Source organism: Nicotiana tabacum, chromosome 12 (genome assembly GCF_000715075.1).
Source record: "Nicotiana tabacum cultivar K326 chromosome 12, ASM71507v2, whole genome shotgun sequence".
In the NCBI taxonomy this organism is placed as follows: Eukaryota; Viridiplantae; Streptophyta; class Magnoliopsida; order Solanales; family Solanaceae; genus Nicotiana; species Nicotiana tabacum.
This window is the reverse complement of record NC_134091.1, coordinates 92,760,212-92,781,201: the sequence shown is the minus strand read 5'-3', so window position 1 is coordinate 92,781,201 and position 20,990 is coordinate 92,760,212. Positions and strand designations below refer to the sequence as shown.

The 20,990-nt window shown below is 37.5% G+C and overlaps 1 protein-coding gene across 2 annotated transcripts; it reads right to left on the bottom strand.

The window, feature by feature from the left end:
* Nucleotides 1-2,166: 2,166 nt before the first annotated feature.
* Nucleotides 2,167-8,915, bottom strand: LOC107813511 (putative potassium transporter 12). 2 transcript variants are annotated; one of them, XM_016638785.2, is made up of 9 exons: nt 8,256-8,915; nt 7,374-7,602; nt 7,022-7,270; nt 6,164-6,214; nt 5,237-5,497; nt 4,477-4,529; nt 4,259-4,373; nt 3,880-4,134; nt 2,167-3,379 (listed from the first exon to the last, which is right to left on the bottom strand). In XM_016638785.2, exons 1-9 carry the CDS (start codon nt 8,523-8,525, stop codon nt 2,331-2,333), a joined length of 2,532 nt encoding a protein of 843 aa, XP_016494271.1. In that variant the 5' UTR covers nt 8,526-8,915; the 3' UTR covers nt 2,167-2,330. The 2 variants fall into 2 exon arrangements, with proteins under 2 accessions (XP_016494271.1, XP_016494273.1); XM_016638787.2 differs by lacking the exon at nt 3,880-4,134 and having other exon boundaries at nt 8,256-8,875.
* Between the last annotated feature and the right edge of the window lie 12,075 nt (nt 8,916-20,990).

Here is a 20,990-nt window from a genome sequence, read left to right as displayed (position 1 = left end):
GATCTTGCTACTGGAGATAACAAGACATTAGAGAGGATTTAGAGACATGATAGTGTTCGTATAACTATTTCTCAACTAACAAGGGTAAATCACACAAAAAATCAGCATAAGGTTTCAATTTTGACTAAATGCAAAGACTTAGCGAGATCTGTTAATGGGAAGAATATGCAGAATCATTTTGACTAGCTAAGCTATGAGAGTTAAGATTCAAATGATCATTACAGGTTAACAACAACACAAAGTAACATAACTATCTGGAAGCATGATCAACCTTACAGTAAACAGAATAACCGGAAGGTCAATACTTAGTAAAACCCCCACACTAACATGCTTAGCAGATAAATTTCAATATAAACGACATAAACATAGAGTCACATAACTAATTTGGGAAAAAACTAAAGAGAAAAAGTCAGCATATACTGACCTTTTGCCGAGCAGCAAACCAACTAGATGCTAACAGTCGTCTAGGATGTTCAAACTTTCTACGATCAACTCATAGTAGATTGAACTCGAACGAAGAATGAAAAGAAGAAAGAGAAGTTAGAAAGGAAATACTGGAACTCAAATTTTGATGGAAAAGACTTGAACTTTAATTCTTTTAGTAGTAGTATTAGGTGTATTGATGTATATTGATGTTTGTTAGGTGAAGGCATTGAATGCCCTATTCATAGTGACGTTCAAGCCACTTAGGGTTTCGATCGGTTCAAACAAATAGTAGAAAGTGACGATAGACGGATGATGGCAGTAATAGAGGTGAAATCAGAGAACTACAAAGGGGAAAAGCAACGGGGAATTTGCTTGGACACGAGGAGTTGCGGAGTCAACCGTTGAAGAGTGAAGAACCGTCGGTCAAAGCCCTAATGTCCAGAGGTCACTGCGTTTGACCTCTAGACATCGAATAACAATGATGAAGCCAGATATAATATCCATGCATGATCCTATTTGAAAGAATGGAGCCAAGACAGATGAAATCCCAGGTCACTCTTGAATTGTAACGACAAAAGGGGAAAGATTCAAGCGTGACTCACGGCTAGCAGGGACAAAGGAGATGATTAGGTTCGATTAAGGTGACCTTGCACTAATTTGTGCAAGGTTTTTTGAACTGATGGAGTTACAATATTGAGAGAATAGGGAGAGAAAGAAGAAAAGGAGGAGGCGGGGTGGTGTTGGAATGATTTAGGGTTAGAGGGCCTGTTAGTTTAATGTGAACGAATGAAACCGTTAGATCATTGTGATCAACGACTCTAATATTTTGGCAATAAAGGAAAGGAAAAATAATTAAAGTTGAAAAAATAGGAACCGTTGGATTACTTGGATCTAACGGTTAAGATGGGACACTCAGAATTCCAAAAATAAAAGAGAAATTGAGATTAATTATGGACCATTGATGATTTGAATCAACGGTCCAGATATATTGTGTTTCTTTTGTGAGTGTAGAAGAGCGATGACATGGCACGATGCCATTGGTTTAGACGGAGTGATACGGATCGTCAAATCAGATGGATGGGGTGGGTTTGGACCGGGTATGATTTGGGCTAAATCAGCTGGTATATGGTTTAAAATTTGGCCATATTACATTTAATTAGACAATTGCAATTGTAGCCTTTTGAGTTTTTAACCTCCTTTAAAAATTAAATTACTCAGACTTAATTAATCCTAATTAAACGCAATAAAATATAATCATCGAATATATTAATAATTGCTTTAATTAATTAGTTACTAAAAAATAATTATAATACTTCATTTATTGAATTGTTAAAATCGATTTTTGGCTAATTAAGATAATAAAGATAATGTAATTATAATCCTGAGACTAAATTATTAAATTAATTGTAAAACTTGTTTATTAAGATGTGAAAGTTATTGGATCGAAAGAAATCAATGAGTGTTTGAGAGGAAGAGCAAAAGTGTGCAACTTGTAGCTAAGGAGATAGCCTACATATGTAATGCCCGAGCTTCATGTAGAATTAGATCTCTTATCCGTAGCCTAAAGTTCTAAGACCAAGCGTATGTTTAGGCTTGAGTTTGTGCTGTTGTATGGTTCAAGACTCTAGCAAGCTGTGTGAGCTTAGCTATTCTCTGTAAATATTCCTCTGGTAATTACTAAAATTGTTAGTTACCAACCAAAAAAAAAAACAATAATTTAGGAAGATAGCAGAATATCCATGGAAGGCAAATAATGATAAGAATATTACTTGAACGTGTAATAGTTTGTTCTGTTCTTGAAAATGCATGCTTCTTACATGAATACGTATGCCTCGAAAAATTTGGCATCAAGAAATTTTAATGCAGCACTTACAAGGCCAGCAAGAAGCTAAATGGTACCAAGATCAAACCATGTATGTCATTCCCACCTGGATAATATTCATGTGAGGAACACGCATTGTTGCAGCGCCTCCTCTACAGTTCTTCCTCATGAATGCATAGAAGTAATTTATTGACAGTTTCTTGATGAACCAAGAGTTTTTCTTCGCCCTCACGTCCCCATGTCCAAGCAAATATGTAAATCCAGATTCTGTGGCTTCTCGAAGAGCAGAGAGCTCATATTCCAAACTAGGATCTTCATCCACTGACATAACACTAGCTGGCAATGCCATAGATGCTTCTGATGTTGATGCCCCTGCGTCTAATCTTTGATCACTCATTAATGGAATCTTAAGCTCGTCCATTCCATCACCATCCTGTATTTCAGATTCATCCCTGGACTTCACGGAAATGCTATCAAGATCCTGTTGAATCAGGTTGCTTTCCAAAGCAAGATCCAGGGCCTCCTTTCTTAGAAACTTCTCAAGGCTATCCACCAAAAGTTGCTCAAACGCATGATGATCTTCTTTTCTGACATCCTTATAGCCATATCTAGCTACACAACGGAACATATGATAGTCCTTCGGACCAACCCTTCGAAACAAGAACCTTTCATCCTGAGGGACAATAGGTACTGGTACATACTTGATGCATACAAAGACTATCACAGAGTGAATAGCTGGGAGGTCCAATAGGAACTGTCCAAAAATAGAGGGAATGCCTTGAACCAGCTCATTGTATAGTAAACCTATCCCTGGTACTCTTACAGTCCCAAGAGAAGAGCCAAGCTCATGCATGAAATCCATTGAAATCTTCTGCTTAACCTCACTCTGGTACTTCAAGACACTCCCGTAGTTCCAAAGATACATCACACAGAGGAAGAAAGACGCAAAAACAAGTGGAAGCCAACCACCCTCCAAGATCTTGGATAGAACAGCAGACATATAAATGAGCTCCATTGTTCCAAATATAAGTGGAAACAAGAAAGCCAGAAACAAATTTGTTTGCCATATCAGAAGCATTACCACTGTAACCAAAGTGGTGCTAACCATCATGACACCAACTTCAGCTATGCCTGCAATAGAAAAGGAAGAGCTTCATGTGAAATATGCTCAAGTAAGGATATCTACTAACGGCTGAAACTCATTTTAGTTCTATAAGTAGCTTGAAGTTATAACTTGATAGAAAAAGAAGGGAGTATAATATTGAGGGGCAAGCAGCCCCAGAGCCATTTTTCTTCTTTTCTTTCTTCCATCTCTCTTTTCTTCTGCGGCTTTAATTCCGAAATACGCTCCTAATGATATATTTGTATAGCTGGAGCTTCTTGAAGAAGTGAATGTTGAAGAACAAATGCAAATGAGAGGGAGAACAAACAGCAGAGTTTCAATCAAGTACTCCCGTCCATATCAATTTATATAGCAGTGTTTGAACTAGACACACAATTCAAGGAAGACACTTGACAATCTTTCTGAGTGGACCAAAAAGAAAGAGTGCCATATGGAATGGAATAGATCAAAAAATCTTTTGTCTGTTTTAACAAATCCAAAAAAAAAACTGCAAACGTTAGGGACCAACCATATGCATTGGCTATGTCTGTCGTGCTCCTGAAGGCAGCAACAACAAGCATGCACATTATCATCAAAAACCAATTAATGACAGGAATGTAAATTTGACCCATGTGCTTCTTTGAGGTGTGAATAATCTTCAACCTTGGGAAGCATCCAAGAGCCATAGCTTGCTTAACACATGAAAATGAAGCAGATATCATGGCCTGACTAGCAATTATGGCTGCTACAGTTGCTATCCCAAAAACTGGCCAGAATAAACCATCTGTTGTTGACAAAAACTACTAGCGTCAAAGAAGAGCTTAATAATCAAAACCGTTCAACATTTGAATCTCTAGAAAAAGGAAGAAGCAAAAATATGTTTACAAGCTTCCTCTTGGCAATAATACCTGGGACAGAATCATAAAATACTCTGCCATATGAATTTGGGTGTTTCATAAGATAAGCAGCTTGGCCAAAGTAGGCCAAGAAAAGGCAGGGGAACACCACGCTTGTGAAGGCAATCTGCAGCAGTGAACTTACATCAGAATGGAAACAAATGCTGCAGAAATCATATTTATGGGAAGGTAGAGGACACTTTAAGACAAGGCAAAATAAAAAAAGGAACCTGTATAGACTTCACAGAGAAATGACCTAAATCAGCAAACATTGCTTCCGCTCCTGCAATAATTCATCAAATAGCTTATCAACTCATCAACAACTACTATTATCATGCCTTAATTACAAACTAGTTGGAGTCGGCAATAGAATCCTCTATATATCTAATAATTCGTCTTTAAAGGAAAATTATGAGTTCTCTAAGACTAAGCTTTTTCTTGATCTAACACTTAGTCCTACACTAACATATATATATCTGAACAAACTAAAAAGACTCCTGGAAAAAGAAGTAGGTTCTATCGAGATTTGAACTCAAGCTATCTGTCCGAACCCCTAGACCATGGTAAGCTCAAACAGCATTTATATCATTAATATTCTAAATAATTTCTCTGGTTTTCCAGATGGATGCCTAGATACATGCATCATAAATGAAATAACACATTGCAAATCAAATTTCAACTCAATAGAAGCATTTGCTAGAGCAGTCAGGAAAAAGGAACATTCATTGCCTTTGAGAATAGCTTGAATCCTTGTTTCTTATGAATCAAACAATGCATGCTTGCGCTCGTTAGAAGACAAGAAGCCATTAGGCCATCAATTAAAACTTTGCAAATGTCTCAATTATCATACTCCCCATTACGCACACAGTGAGAGAAGTAAAGAAGGCAGCCCCACATATGCACACATAAATTGAAAACTCAGACCTCTGCATGCACCAAAATATTTTAAGAACTCTAGACCAAACCAACGGAGAAAGGAACTCCACGTACCTGTGATGCATAAAACACAGCCACCAAGAGCTGACCATCCATTGGTTGAGTTCTTCTTGAAGAACAGATAGATATAAGCTGGATTTAAAGCCCTTAAGACAGTTACATCATGCTTCAGCAGGTTATAAATTCCTATAGACCCCAGACTGAAGAACCACAAAGCAAGGGCAGGAGCAAATGTAAAACCCACTTTGCTTGACCCATATTTCTGTATACTGAATAACGCGCCAAGGATGATAATTGAGGTGATAACAAGAGCATCTGCAAACAAATTTAATAAGGTGTTTTATGCAAAGTCACCTACCAAGTTTCCCACATCTCTTCGTGATGGTTGGACATAACAATGTCCATGATATGAATGTGCAGAGAGAACTTCAAAATATTTCATTAGAGAATATTTAAATCAAAGGCCTGCGATACTAAACATATGCTGAACAGCCAAAATTTTGCCATTCCACTAAGATGTAAAGTGGTGGTTTTCCATATCGTAAGGGAACCTTAGTTTCCCACAGTAAAACTTATAGCTAGAAGAGGCATGCAATTTGAAACAACTCAAATCTTTTTGTTGTTGTCTTGGACCCATAATTAATCCTACGGATCCTTAGGATTAACATATTCTTTCCCATCCTGTAGTTTTCCTGAATAAGCCAAGTAGCACAACTCTTTCTACCCGTCCTGTATATTGTCCCTTTTCTGCAATGTTTTTTTTTTTGTTTGTTTTTGATAAGGCCCTTTTGTTCAATGTAATAGAACTTTAATCACTGGTTTGTCAGATTTATATTTATAGTTTTGCCACAGTACAAGTAAAAGCTAGAAGAGGCATGCTATCTGAAACCAATTTAGCATTTCCAGTAGAGCACAAATTTTGCAGTTCACTTCTCAGAAGTAGCTAGTAGCAGCAATTACAAAGAAAACAAGGAAACTCACTTGTGCCAAATCCGGGGATCTTACCCTGCAGCCCACTTACAGCAGACATAACTGCAACAAATCAGAAACTAATTAGAGAAACTAATCTAGGTGCCAGACAACTTAAAAGCATAGTCATAATTGTACCTCAAGGAACCCGGTTCACACACTAAGGCTACAAGCCTGTGAAGAAATAGAAATAACAAATGGCAATGTTGTAGACGAGTTCTGCACAATGTAAATTGGATGTTGATGCTTCTATCATATTAGCTAGCCCTGGGTTGTTCCTTTCTATTTGACCCTTTTTTATTGAGGACCTGAAGCTTTCACATCACCCACTACCACTACAGTATGTACAAGGTAGTTTAGAGAATCCGAACAAAGGCGTTCATCTTATGCCAGTGATTGAACGGAACACAAAGTATAGTGAAAAATCAGCTTTTTGTAGATATGTTTTAAATCAATAATAGTAGCAATGGTAGCAGAAGATATTCTCCTTTTTCTTTTGAGCTAAATGAAAACCATTCTCCAAATTAAGTTGATGAGGGAGTTACTATGGTAACTTCATTCCGATAGGCACGATAACACCAAATAAGACATACAACTTACCCCTGAATTTTACAACTGCTGTGTTATATTTCTTAAACAGACATCAAAATTGTTCCGTCCTCTAAAACACTTCATTTCTACTTTCCCATTCTTCTAGTCTTCTTCAACAAAGATAGTGAATAGCATTTATGACGAACGTAGAAGATCAAAACTGAATGCTAGAAAGTTCACTCAATGTTGGTTGTTGGCCACTTATGGGGGGATCTTAGAAAAAACGCTTCTACACCTTTCAAGGACAACAAAATTGAAAATAAATAATAAATAGAATACCTGACATTGCTGGGGTCAGGATACCATCACCTATTATCATTGATGTTCCCATCAGAACCAACAGCAAGAGAAGGGTTTTCAGAGAAGATTTGCGTTCCAAAATCTCCTTTATATTTAAAGCCCTTTCCAACTCTGGAGTGGGCAACTTGAGCTTAAAACTTGAGATGCGTTCATCAGCTGGCTGTCGATTGGGAAGAAGGTTAACATTTGCATACCTGCAGATCAATGAATACAGTGCAAATGTTCCTCCTGCCATTAAAATCATTGAGTTGTTAAGGAAACCATCTTTCCCCAGAAGACAGGCACATGATAAGTCAAAAATATAAAAGGCAGTTTTATGAACTAACCATACCTTCCCCATTATCATTGGCCTTGAGCACTATAAATACATATTTCATTAGTGGAAGGAGAGCAATTGTGTATAACACGATGGACAATGCCCCCAAGACATCAACTTCAGATGTGATGGGCACCTTGCTGAAAACATCTGAGAAAACATATAAAGGGCTTGTCCCCAAGTCACCATATACTACACCAAGCGTTTGAAATGCCAGAGCAAGTGTACTCAAAAGAGAAGCCTCCTGATTTTTGAAGAGACATAAATTAGTAAAGGAAGACATGAAGGTAGGCCATTGTAGAAACTCTTCTCCAAAAGATAATCACAAGTACAAACTGAAAGAAGAGCAAGCATTTATATAATTATATCCCTATGGTTAATATTCTTATCTTAAGAACTTTTTCATGACACATTGTTAGTCAATACAATCTAGAAAATGGAAGTTGCCTTGCTAGTCATTACGCAAAAGGAAAAGAGAACAGGATATAAGCTTTTCTCAAAGTTCGACCTTAGCTCTACTACATTCTTGCCATATATAGGGACCAAAAACTCCAAAACTACTTCAACAAACTGCCGGAAACTATAATTAAGTCAAATAACGAATTGCCTTGGGCAAAAAGGAGGAGGAGAAGATGAAACAATAAAGTTTTCTTGGCCAGCCTCTAAAAGTTGTTACAAAAACTTTTACGTTCTCAATGCTCTCCCTCTTATGCCAAGCTTTTGATTAGTTTCATTTTAACTAATGCGCAGAAATTGCATATAACTCCTCCACATCACTTTATATTCCCCCCCCCCCCTCTCCCCCAAGTGCTCTAAGAAAGAGGGTTAATTTGTTCATACTTCATAATGACCCATAAACAATTGAAAAGGAAGATGAATACACAATAGCATTTTTACCTTTTTATGGTGACTGGCATGAGCAACAGAAATCTCCATAGCTTCAACATCAAAAGAATCAACTCTTTTGGGCTTCTTGACTAGCCTTCTCCTTACAGATCCATAACCTTCTCTACTAATTTCCTCATCACCAAAGAGTAACCAAGGTGGTGATTCTGAGTCCACTTCACTACCATCCACCCATCTTGTCGACCCCCCACTTCCTCCAGTTGTGCATCTCTTCAATAATCCCACTGTACTGCTGCTCTCTTCTATCTCTCCTTTCCCCATTTTTGGAATAATAATGCTTTCTTCTTTGACTATGGAATTTCTGCTATAAGATTTGGTAAACTACACTATCACTTCAATCATTTCTGACAAATTCAAGAATCTTGAAACTTGCAATAACTAGACAAAGGCACTACTTTTATCTTTTCAGAATTTTCCCATTACAGTTTCAAAGCTGAATATTATCTCATATTCCAAGATCCAATAAGGAAGTAGGTAATAGGGATATTGTCTAAATAGTAAGTAGTAACTTTTTGTGAACTGAAAAGGTACAATAACATTGTAACAGAACTCAAGAATTCACCAAACGATGTTGACATTTTCTTCGGCATGATTTGCGTTTTTTTGTCTCAATTTTGATTGGTTATAGCAGTATTAAATTGCTGTAGCCTTGTGCCAAAGTAAAAAACAATATCAGTATTAAATAGTTGTAGCCTTGTGCCAAATTAAAAAATAATATCATGTGATACACGGTAGCATTCAATATAGTATAAGGAATCAAGACCGGTTTTAGCGTAACTATCAAAACGTACCTTGAGGCATACATCATGTGGTGTGCATTATTATCGCACGTAGTACTGCCTCTCTTTCTTTATTTATGGTCATGGTTGTATCGATTAATCAGTCAGTCTCGAATTAGTTAGGTTTGATTTATAAATCTTTTAATCCACTCCATCTTATTCAGATCAACCTTAGTCCAATATTACATGATTTATTTTTTTACCTTATTAGGACAAAAAAGTTTCTTCAACTAGATGTGCTAATTTACTATTCACTCAATTTCACTTTATCTTATATAATCTGGAATCCGATAGTCAAACTAATTAATCTTCGTTATAAATTCAGACATTGAAGTGAGTTTGGTATTGTTTGGTTGGTTGAAATATTTTGAAAATTATTTCTCTAGGAAAATAAGTTACTTAAAAATAAGAAAAATGATTTTCCTAGTAAAAGTAAGAAAACAAATTTCATAGTGTCATTCCACTCTAGTTGTCTCTTAACCACCTACCCCACCCCTCCCTCACCCCCTATATAGCACCTTGATTTATTTTTATAAAGTTTTTAAGGTACATTAAATGGTCATCAACCGCTAAACGCATCGTTTACATGCTAATTGATGGAATACATGTATATACTGCTAAAATAAATAGACAAGGTCATTTGCATATAATATAAACAACACATAATAATATATTAATCAAACATAAAATCGATACTTATCTCTTGAAGTGTGATCGCGATCGCGAGAAGAGCCTCCAAGCATAAGCAAAACCTGTTAACGAGATCATACTCCAGTTCTACGGTCTTCTACTATGTTACCCAAATAATACTAGAAATTTGCAAAATTCGTGTGGTCAAATTTTCTCCATGGAAAAATGTATATCGAAAACGTGTAGCCTCCTTGATGGAATTAAACCCTTTAAATAACCACAAGTTTTAGGTTTAAAACCCTCTCCTAAGCCTGTTGGGTCTTAATTTTCCACCAAGAAATAGGATCCCATCTAATTCCTAATTATTCAGGGACAATAGGGACCACATAATTTAATTAGCAAGGTTTTCTATTATGGACTTAATTCAAAATATTTGAATTAATACTAACATAATAAATTATGAATTATTTCATTGAAATTCATAATTGCACTCCTCAAGGTCGGGAGAAGGGGTGCCTCCTTTGAAAGGGATCGCAGTACTAAAAACACAGGTCTCCGCAAAGTCGCAAGACCATGTATGAGGGGTTCAATATCAAAATTATTTCATTAAACCTTATTTAACTCCTCATATTAAGATTCAGATAGTAATCAAATAAATAAAATTACTAACAATTTAACACATGATTATTTCCTTTAGACGTTTGCTTAACTTATTTCTTGTGACGAGTATAAAATTCACCTGCATGGTTTACACATAAAAAATTAAAAGTTCTCATAAAGGCGTATCATTAATCTCAAGACCGAGATATGAATTCCATCAACTAACTATTACGTCTCCAATATATATCATCATGTCATGACCCGGAACCCCAACCATGGGGCCGTGATGGTGCATAATACCCACTTGCTAGACCAGCGGACATCAACCATAGAATTAACCAATTTTAACAATTTAAAAGTTGAACCTTGATAATTCAAAACTGAAATAATCTGAAATACATGTGATAAAGACATAAGTAACGCATTCTATACTATTCCCAGAAGGAGTCACAAGTACATAAGCAGCGTCTAGAATACTACAAATATGGTCAGAAATGAAGTACTACTGTCTGATTTAGAACAACAGTAAAACAAGATAGAAGGGGACTTCAGGGACTGCAAACACCACGCATGCACCTCCGTGACTAACATCAGGATCTGCACAAGAAGTGCAGAAGTGTAGTATGAGTACAACCGATCCCACATACACTGTAAGTGTCGAGCCTAACCTCGACGAAATAGTAATAAGGCTATGACAAGACACTCACTATAAACCTGTACGGATAATAATAAAAGACAACAAAAATATAAAGAAAAGCAAATAAACTCATAAAAACGGACTCGAAGGTCAATTAACAGGGGGCCCCAGAATAACATCATCTCGTAACCTCATTTCACTACCAAGATAAAATACAACAACTACTGACAACTACAATACATCATACTTTGTTGCGGCACGCAACCCGATCCCAACATTTATCACAAAATCTGTTGCGGCATTCCACCCTATCCCAATATCACATCAATATCTGTTGCAGCGTGCAACCTATTCTCATTATTAATTCATTTCAATACTGTTGCAACGCGCAATCCGTTCCCAATATCAAATCATTGACATGAACAACTTAACACAACCCAATTTCGTAATCTCAGCACAAATAGAAAATATAACGTATAGAACAACAAGGAACTACCGGTACAACGGAGAATAACCAATACCTCGCATTCATAAACCTCGACAAATCATCAATACAAGAGTATCTAGAGGACTCACAAAATCCGGAATAATATAATGAAGAGCAACAAGTAATATAAGGACAATAAAGACAAGTAAAAACATGATACAATGAAGATATACAAATAATACAGGTAGGAACATATAGAAGGTAAGCAGGTATTGAGTGAGGAATTAATAAACTGAAACAAGTAACAACTAAATAACAGATAACAATAAGGAATGGATAACAAGTAAGGACATGTAGCAATCAAAACATGTAACGAAATATACCATGGAATAAATGATGATGCAAAGATAAATAGCCCAACCACCCTACTCTAACCCATGACAACGCATATACACTCGTCACCTCGCATATAAGCCGTCCCCCACACATAATTCACGTAACAGATAGATCAACAAGTCCTAATTCCCTCAAGTCAAAGTTGAACACGACACTTACCTCTTTCCGCAACCAAATCAACAATCAAGCACGACTTTTCCTTTCGGACAAGCCTCCAAACTAACTGAATATATCCAAATATTGTTCAAACAATTAAAAATAAGCTTTAGGGAATATCCACAAATGAAAAATATTAAATTTTGATCATTTTTTAAAAAGTCAACAAAAGTTAACCTCGAGATTGCTTGGTCGAAATTTGAGATTTGGACTAAAACCTGATTACCCATTCACCCCTGAGCCCGATTATGTGATTTGTTTCGAAATCCGATCTCAATTTAAGGTCTAAATCTCAATTTTTCAAAATCCCTAAATTCTACCCAAAACCCCTAATTTTTACCATGAAATTCATAGATTTGATGTTAAAAAAACTCATGAAAAGTAATGGGGAATTGAAGAAAAAGAATTAGAGTTTCTTACCAATGAATTTGGGAAGAAAACGTTCTTAAAAAATTGCATCTAGAGTGTTTGGGGTTGAGAAATGGTGTAAAATGAGCTAAGTCCCCATTTTCCCTCTTTTACCCAGTTGCAGGTATCGCAATTGCGTATTCTTGTTCGCAATTGCGAAGCCCGCATTTGCGAAACTCTAATCGCAAAAGAGACCAGTGCAACAGGCTCCAACCACGTGCGCATTTGCGATCAAAGCTTCGCATTTGCGAAGCTGGCCAGCTTTCCCAAGTGTCGCAAATGTGACAGGTATTTCGCATTTGCGGAGCTCCCACAGTCCGCATTTGCGATCAAAACTTCGTATTTGCGAAGTCCCCATTTCCCAGCTCCCTTCGTAGATGCGAGCAGTCAGTCGCAAAAGTGAGGCTTGCATTTGCGAGATCTACAAGTTGACACCAGCCACAACTATGCATCAGTTGTTCTAAACTCATCCGAAACTCACCCGAGCCCCTCGGGCTCCAAACCGAACATGGAAACAAGTGTAATACCATCCTACAAATTTTCTCGCTACCTCAAATCGTCAAAATAACATCAAATAACACGAATTGATTATCAAAACTCAAGAACTTCAACATTAAAACTATTTTTCATAATTTATCACATAACGTGCCGAAATGCGCTCGGGTCACCCCCGAACCCCAACCAAACGTGCGTACAAGTCCAAAACTATCGTACGAACCTACCGAAATCATCAAAATACCGATCCTAGGTCGTTTACCAAAAATGTTGGTCGTGGTCAACTCAAGTCTCGTTTTAGGCAAAAAAATCACATTTTCATCAAAATATTACATAAAAGCTTTCTGGAAAATGACACGGACCATGTACACAAATCAATAAACATCAAATGAAGTTAAGAGAGATCTCGGAATACAAAAATTAAGGCTAGTACTCAAAACGACCTATCGGGTCGTCACACATCATTGTCTAATTTACTAGGCATATAGATCCATAAAAGATTTTTGCCTTTTAATAAATAAAATGATAAACAATATGCAAAACTAATAATAATTATATCAAAATTAAGAATATAAGTACATTTAATGGCCTAGAGATTTATTTTATCAAGTCAGTATAAAATACTTGTCGTTACTTGGTTCGTTCAGTACATACAAAATTTACTAGCATAAGAAGTTGAAATTGTACCATTTTCATATATTTATTTTTGTGCTACAAATATTTCGATGGTTTATCCAATTTCATCTTAGATTGTGAACATAATTTGTAAACTTATAAGAACTCGTAATTTAATCTTCCATTTATAAGCTAAACCCTATATACTAAATTATCTACTATATAAGTAAAGGATATAGACAAATAGATGATCTATTTAAAAGTGAATAAATAATATTTCATAATAAATATACCCAAACACATGGTTAATAGTATACATCACAATAATCTCTGACATAGACTTTTAACCATGATAATTATTAGAATATACTATATCTAAACGCATAGTCAATAGTACATACTCCAAAAATCTCCCCTTAGAGTTACAACCATGCATCTACAATTTCCACAAGTATTTCTTTTACATGATTATCAGAATTCTTCACCAATAAGCTCTTTCTAAAAGGAGATTGCCAAGCTGTTTTCTAACGCAATCTGTGTCTAGTTGTTCTTCATCATAAGTATCAAATGTTTTAAACTTTTCAGGAGTCTTGTTATAAAACTATCCCAAGAGCGTATACCGAAGACTAGGTAAGCCGATTACTTACAATAATTAAGCCAATTTAACGATGATATTTTAAATCAGAGATTTATATAAATACCAAAATAAATGTGAAATAAGCATATACGACAATAATTACTATAATATCCCAAGACTAGATAATACAGAGTCACGAACTCTAGCTGAATACATAGAAAGATCTCAAAAATCGAAATACAATACTGTTCGGATAACAAGCTGATAGTACAATAAAAGGAAAGGACTCCAGGGACTGCGACGACCAAGCAGCTTACCTTGAATCCTCGCAATCAATAAGCTAACTCTGCATGAGTCTGATATCTCCAATACGTGGATCTGCACAAAAATGTGCAGAAGTGTAGTATGAATACACCACGATTGGTACCCAGTAAGTATCAAGACTAACCTTGATGGAGTAGTAACGAGATAAGTCAAGACACCTACTAGTCAACATAACCTGCGCAGCATAAAAGTACAAAGCTAATAATGAAAACAAGAATCAATAAATGGAAACAAGAATCAACATATGATATAAACAGTAAAGTAATAAGAACACCGTTAAAGTACCAGTGAGAACATATAAGGGAAACAAATGACAACCAACTAATCAAGTCATTCTAACACAAGTCCCACAATAAATTACTTAGAGTTACTTCATCTCACAATCACAAGTCACGAGTCTCAACCACAAATCATATGCTCACGGCACCTTGTGCCCACATTTCTAATCACAATCGCATGACCAACTCACGTGCCAATATCTTAATCAGTCCGGTATGATCACAGACTCACAATCACAATCCGCCCGGCGTGGTCACATGCTCACTATCACAATCTGCCCGACATGATCACAAGCTCACAATCACAGTGGAAGTAGATAATAAAAGAATACATGGGCATGATAAATAAATGTCATATTTCATACTCTCGAACTAGTATAAGTGGCATCCTACAGTGTAAACTTGTGCGTGTCCACTATTACAGCCCAAGTCAACAAATAATATCAAGTACATTGAGTAGCTCTGTCATGACCCAAAATCCACTATAGGTCGTGATGGCGCCCAACGCCGCCGTCAGGCAAGCCAATGATGATTTATCAATTTAATTACTCATTTTATTACTTTCAAAAACATAGATTTTAATAAGAATGAGATTTACACTTGTAAATCTACGGGAACGTACAATATTTGTAGTTTATAAAAGAAATGGAAGGCGATAATAATATGCAAAACCGTAAGCATCAACTAGTATAACCCCAAAACCCGGTGTCACAAGTGCATGAGCATTTTCTAAGAAGTACAATAATAATACAACATCTGTCCAGAATGTAAATAGACAAGATAAAATACATAGTACGATGAAGACTCGGCGGACTGCGCTGCGTAGCCTGGAATGCAGCTCACATAAAGTCTCCTCAACAGGTGCGCCTACGCGCCAAGATGATCACCAAATGAACCTGTCAAATCATGCACATTTAGTGCAGAAGTGCAGCATGAGTACGTAAATCAATGCGTACCCAGTAAGTATCTAGCCTAAGCCCGGAGAAGTAGTGACGAGGGGTCGACATCGACACTTACTGGAGGTCCAATAAAGCAATAAAATAATTCATAAGCAGACATGAAGCACACAACAATAATGGGGTGAATCTATAAGTTACATAATCTTCCAAATATTTCTTTTAAAGTATAAATTTCTCAATCTTGTATTCTACCTTAACGGCTCAGAAAATGTCAAGTGCCAATATCAAATGAATAAGGAATACCATATAAAATGCCGGGCATCAGTGGAAATATTATCTCTTGAATATTCGGACTACCAGCGATATAACACACGATTATGCCGAGGTCATTCGGCCCGATCCAGAATAATGTGTACACTGCCTAGGGTCGAGCGGCACGAACCATAGATGCATCTATTATACTGCGGAGGTGTTTGGCTCGCTCCACAAGAAAGGAAGGAAGTTATCGAATTATGAGACACGTGCTTACAACACAGTGCATGGGCACAATAATAAATATACCCCTTTAAATTTATCAAATATCTTGGCAACAACTCAAGGTGATATAACTCGGCCTAATATATTTATATGTTTCTAAATCAATTTCAGTTAAAATTTCAATTAATTAAGCTAGCAAATGAGTCCAAACAATTCAAATATTACATGATAAAGTCCTAAGTCTACCCAGACATAAATATGCTTTAGCTACATACGGACTCTCATCACCTCATGTGTAGCTAACTCTCAGGCCCACGTGTCCGGATCCCAAAATTTGTTTAAGATAAACTTTACCCATAACACCGCGAACTCAAATATATAATTTATTCCAAGTTCTACGTCCAATTTCGTGGTCAAAATCCAAGAATACAAAATTCTAGGTTTTCTACCAAAAATCTCAAAATTTCCATGTTAAATCCTTATAGAATCCATGTAATTAACATACAATATGTGGGAATTACTTACCTTGCAATAGATGATGAAAATCTCCCCTTGAAGCTCTCCAAAAATCGCCCCAACCAAGTAAAATGAAAGGAAATGGGACAAATCCCGTATAAAACCAAGTCCTCTGCCCAGCGATCCTCGCACCTGCGGAAACATCCATCGTAGGTGCGGTTCCCTCCAAGCCAAGAAAATCCGCTTCTCCGTACTAGTTTCCGCTCCTGCGCGACCGCTTCTGCGGTCCACCCCATGCTTCTGCGCTCCCGCACGTGCGGAGACTTTTCGCTTCTGCGACCCAAGCTGCCCATCTCGTTTTCTGCTTCTGCGGAGACCCTTCGCATCTGCGGGCTCGTAGATGTGGAAATATCCTCGCATCTGCGGCCATCCCAGCTTAGTCCAAAAGTTGCTTCTACGGCCATAACGCCGCACCTGCGGGCTCGCACCTGCGGCCCTTTCCACGCAGGTGCGATTGCACTAGATCCCAGCTACCTCAGCACCTCTCCCAAGTCCAAACTCGATTCGGGAACTCGTCCAAACATACCGACACATCCCAAAACACGATACAGACTTAGTCCAAGCCTCAAATCACTTAAAACAACATCAAAATTGCGAATCGACGGCCAAAACCTTTCTTTCAACTTTCCAATTTTCAAACTTCGCCGAACGTGTCCGAATTACAATTAAACATTCCAAAAAGACGACAAACTTTGCGTGCAAGTCAGAAATCACGATACGAACCTATTCCAAGGCTCGGAACCTCAAACGGACATCGATAACATTAAAGTCGACTTCAAATCAAACTTAAGAAATTCTCAAAGTTTCAAAATGTTAACTTTCCATAATAAGCGCCGAAATGCTCTCGGACTACCCGATACGCAACCCGAACATACACCCAAGTCCGAAATCATCGTGCGAATCTATTAGAACCTTCAAATCCCGATTCCGAGGTTGTTTACTCAAAAGTCAAACCTTAGTCAATTTTTCCAACTTAAAGCTTTTGAATCTAGAATTTTCTATCCAAATAAATTCCGAACTTCCCGAGATTTAATTCCGACCACACGCACAAGTCATAAAACATGAAGTGAAGCTACTCAAGGCCTCGAACTGCCAGACGATGCGCTAGAGATCAAAACGACCGGTCGGGTCGTTACAAGCTCATTGAAGCAACACAACAAGTCGCGTTAGGTGTATGACATACACAAGGAAAATCACACCATTACACGAATAACGTCAACATAATGCCCCCATGCTATCACCTATCATCCCTGACATTCCCACCCTTATCTCTCCGATAGCCACCCGTTTCACTCCGCCCTGACAATATCATTAGCCACCTGTATCACTCCACATAATATAAACACTTATCACTCCTCCCGAAAAATAACACAATAGCCACCCATATCACTCCGCACAATCAATAACAGTGATATGCCACCTTTATGCCCCGCATTACAACAAAAGTGAGATGCCACCCTTATGCTCCACATAACAATAACCAATCCACACAACAATTTACATGTGCTAACTTTGCAACAACACGCCATATCAACTCGTACCACAAGTGCTCATAGGCCACAACCTTTCTAAAACAACGATACGAATATCACCATATCACATAGCCCACGGCTCAAACACAATGTGTATAGAATCTCAATAACAACAAAATGAATGGGAAAGTAACTCAATAATGAAAAACACCCTCTTTAAACACAACTTCAATTAAAATATATTAATAACTTTCAATAACTTCAACTTCAATTAATTGCTTAATATGAAACTTAATAATAAAGGTATTTCCATGAAATGGCAAACTTCCAAATTTTAGTGTGTGGAGTAAGCTAACAATGAAAGAGATGGCATGAGCTAGCACCTACGTCTAAATGCATGAGAATAAGCCGACAATGAAAGGGTATCGTGTAACAACAATTTCAATTAAGAGTAACTCAATAATAAAGGAGGTCACATTACAATAAAAGAGGTAACGACTTCAATTAAAGCATATAAGAGTAAACTTGATAAGTATAGGATATGACATGTAACAACAATTTCAAATAAAGCATGTGAGAGTAAACATGACAAATAAAATATATAACACGTGCTAACAATTTCAAATAAATACATGAAAGAAGCCTAAGAGTTTAAACTTGTCAATTTACCCATATAAGTCTGAGTACGCACTCGTCACCTCGCGTACACGTCTTTCACATAATTCAATTAATACAATAAATCCCAAATCCTAGGGGTAGTTCTCCCACACAAGGTTAGGCAAGACACTTACCTCAGAGAAGCTAAATTAAAACTATAAAATGACCTTCTCATGTGAAACAACTTTCAGGCGGCTAGAATCTAGCAAAACTAACTTAAAACCATAAATAAAAGCCATAGGAAACTATTCCGGATAATAAAGTTTCGATCGTTAATGAAAACTAAAGTCAACCCAAAAGGTCAACCCTGGGCCCGCACCTCAGAACCCGACAAATCTAATAAAATTCGAATACCCATTCCGATATGAGTCCAACCATACTAAAATTATCCAATTCCGATATCAAATTGGCCTTCAAATCATCATTTTACATTTTAGAAGTTTTTACAAAAATTTCCAATTTCTCCAATTCAAATCACTAATTAAATGATAAAAACAAAGATGTAATCATAAAATATAACCAAATTCAGGTCAAGAATACTTACCCCAATCCAAATCATTAAAATCTCCTCCAAAATCGCCCAACTCTGAGCTATACAACTCAAAATATGATAAAAATAACCAAATCCTCGATATATATGAAGCTGCCCATCGATTTCGGCATCTGCAGGCAAAACAGCGCATCTGTGCTCTCGCTTTTACGAGCCAAATTCCGCATTTGCAGTTTTTACTTACCAGACCAACGACCGCACACGCGCACAAGCGGTTGCCCCTACGACGACGCAGAAGCACCCGCACAAACGCAGAAGCTGGCTTTATCACATCTGCGATCAATAACCCGTAGATGCTACTATGCACCTGCGATCCTTTACCCACATAAGCGAATCTCCTGCCCAGGCCTTAACACCACACAAGTGACACCATGCACGCAGAAGCGAATCCTCACATGTACTCCAATATGAGCATGTGCGGAACACCAGAACTAAACTTTCTTAACCACATGGAAATGACTCGAAACTCGTCCGAAACACACTCGATGTCCCCCGGACCCTATCCTAGCATACCAACAAGTTCCATAACATAACGCGGACCTACTCGAGGCCCCAAATCATGTCAAACAACATCAAAACTATGAATCGCAGCTTAATTCAATCCTAATAAACTAATGAACTTTCAACTTCTACAACTCGTGCCGAATCATACCAAATTAACCCGTAATGATGTCAAATTTTGCATGCAAATTCCAAGTGACACATGGAGCTATACCAATTCTCAGAATCGCAATCCAGACCCGATATCAAGATAGTCAACTCTCGGTGATACCTCTCAACCTTCCAAACCTTCAACTTTCCAACGTTCGCCAAAATACATCAAATCAACCATTCGAAGCTATTGGAACCATCAAAATACCATTTCGGAGTCGTAAACACAAAAGTCAAACTCCAATCAACTCTTACCCATTAAGCTTCTAAAACAATAATCATTCTTCCAAATCAACCCTGAATCATCCGAAAATTGAATTCGACTGCACACGCAAGTCATAATACACAATACAAAGCTACTCGAGAGCTTATGCCACCAAACAGAATACTAATTATCAAAATGACTGGTCGGATTGTTACACAGATGGTGAGGGCATGAACTTCGATTACTGATGATGCTGCCCCCGATGCCAGTATTTCTAAACGTCGAGGCAGGGGTCGAGGTAGAGGCGGAGCACGTGCTGCAGTGAAGGTCTATGCTAGGGCCGCGACTAAGGAGCCACCAGTAGCTCCGGTTGGGGAGCTGACACCTGAGGTACCTGTTACTACCCCTACACTTCCGAAAATTTTAACGCACTTCCTGAGCATGTTAGGTACCCTGGCTCAGGCGAGGTTGATCCCATTTGCACTAGCTACTTCTTAGGCTGGGGGAGGAGCTCAGACTACCGCCGCTTGCACTCCAGAGCAGCAAGCTCATGTTGATCAGGTTCCGGGTTGTTACACCCCGTACTTTAATGTTAGAATATTTCTCAAGTAAATCATTATGAGCCGGAGAGTTTAAGAACCTTTGTGAAGATAATGATGGGTTAAAACAAGTATTAAGGAAGTATCGTGAGGAGGAGGCTAAACGAATCAAAGATGTTATAACCCATACTTTTGGGGTAAAACTAGGAGCACTCATTATCCTAAGGAGGTCATTTTTTAAGGAATTTAATTATATAATAGTTGTATGATAAGCCTTGAAGTCAGGCAAGTTGTAAAACTAAAGTTGGCAAAGGTCATCAGAAGTTACATTCATAAATGCGTTTGAAATTGGGTCAAATTAAGCAAAGTTTTTCTCTAAATATAATAAGAACTACAAGGTGATCCGTCCATGAAATTGAAGGTCTATGAGTCTAGTTT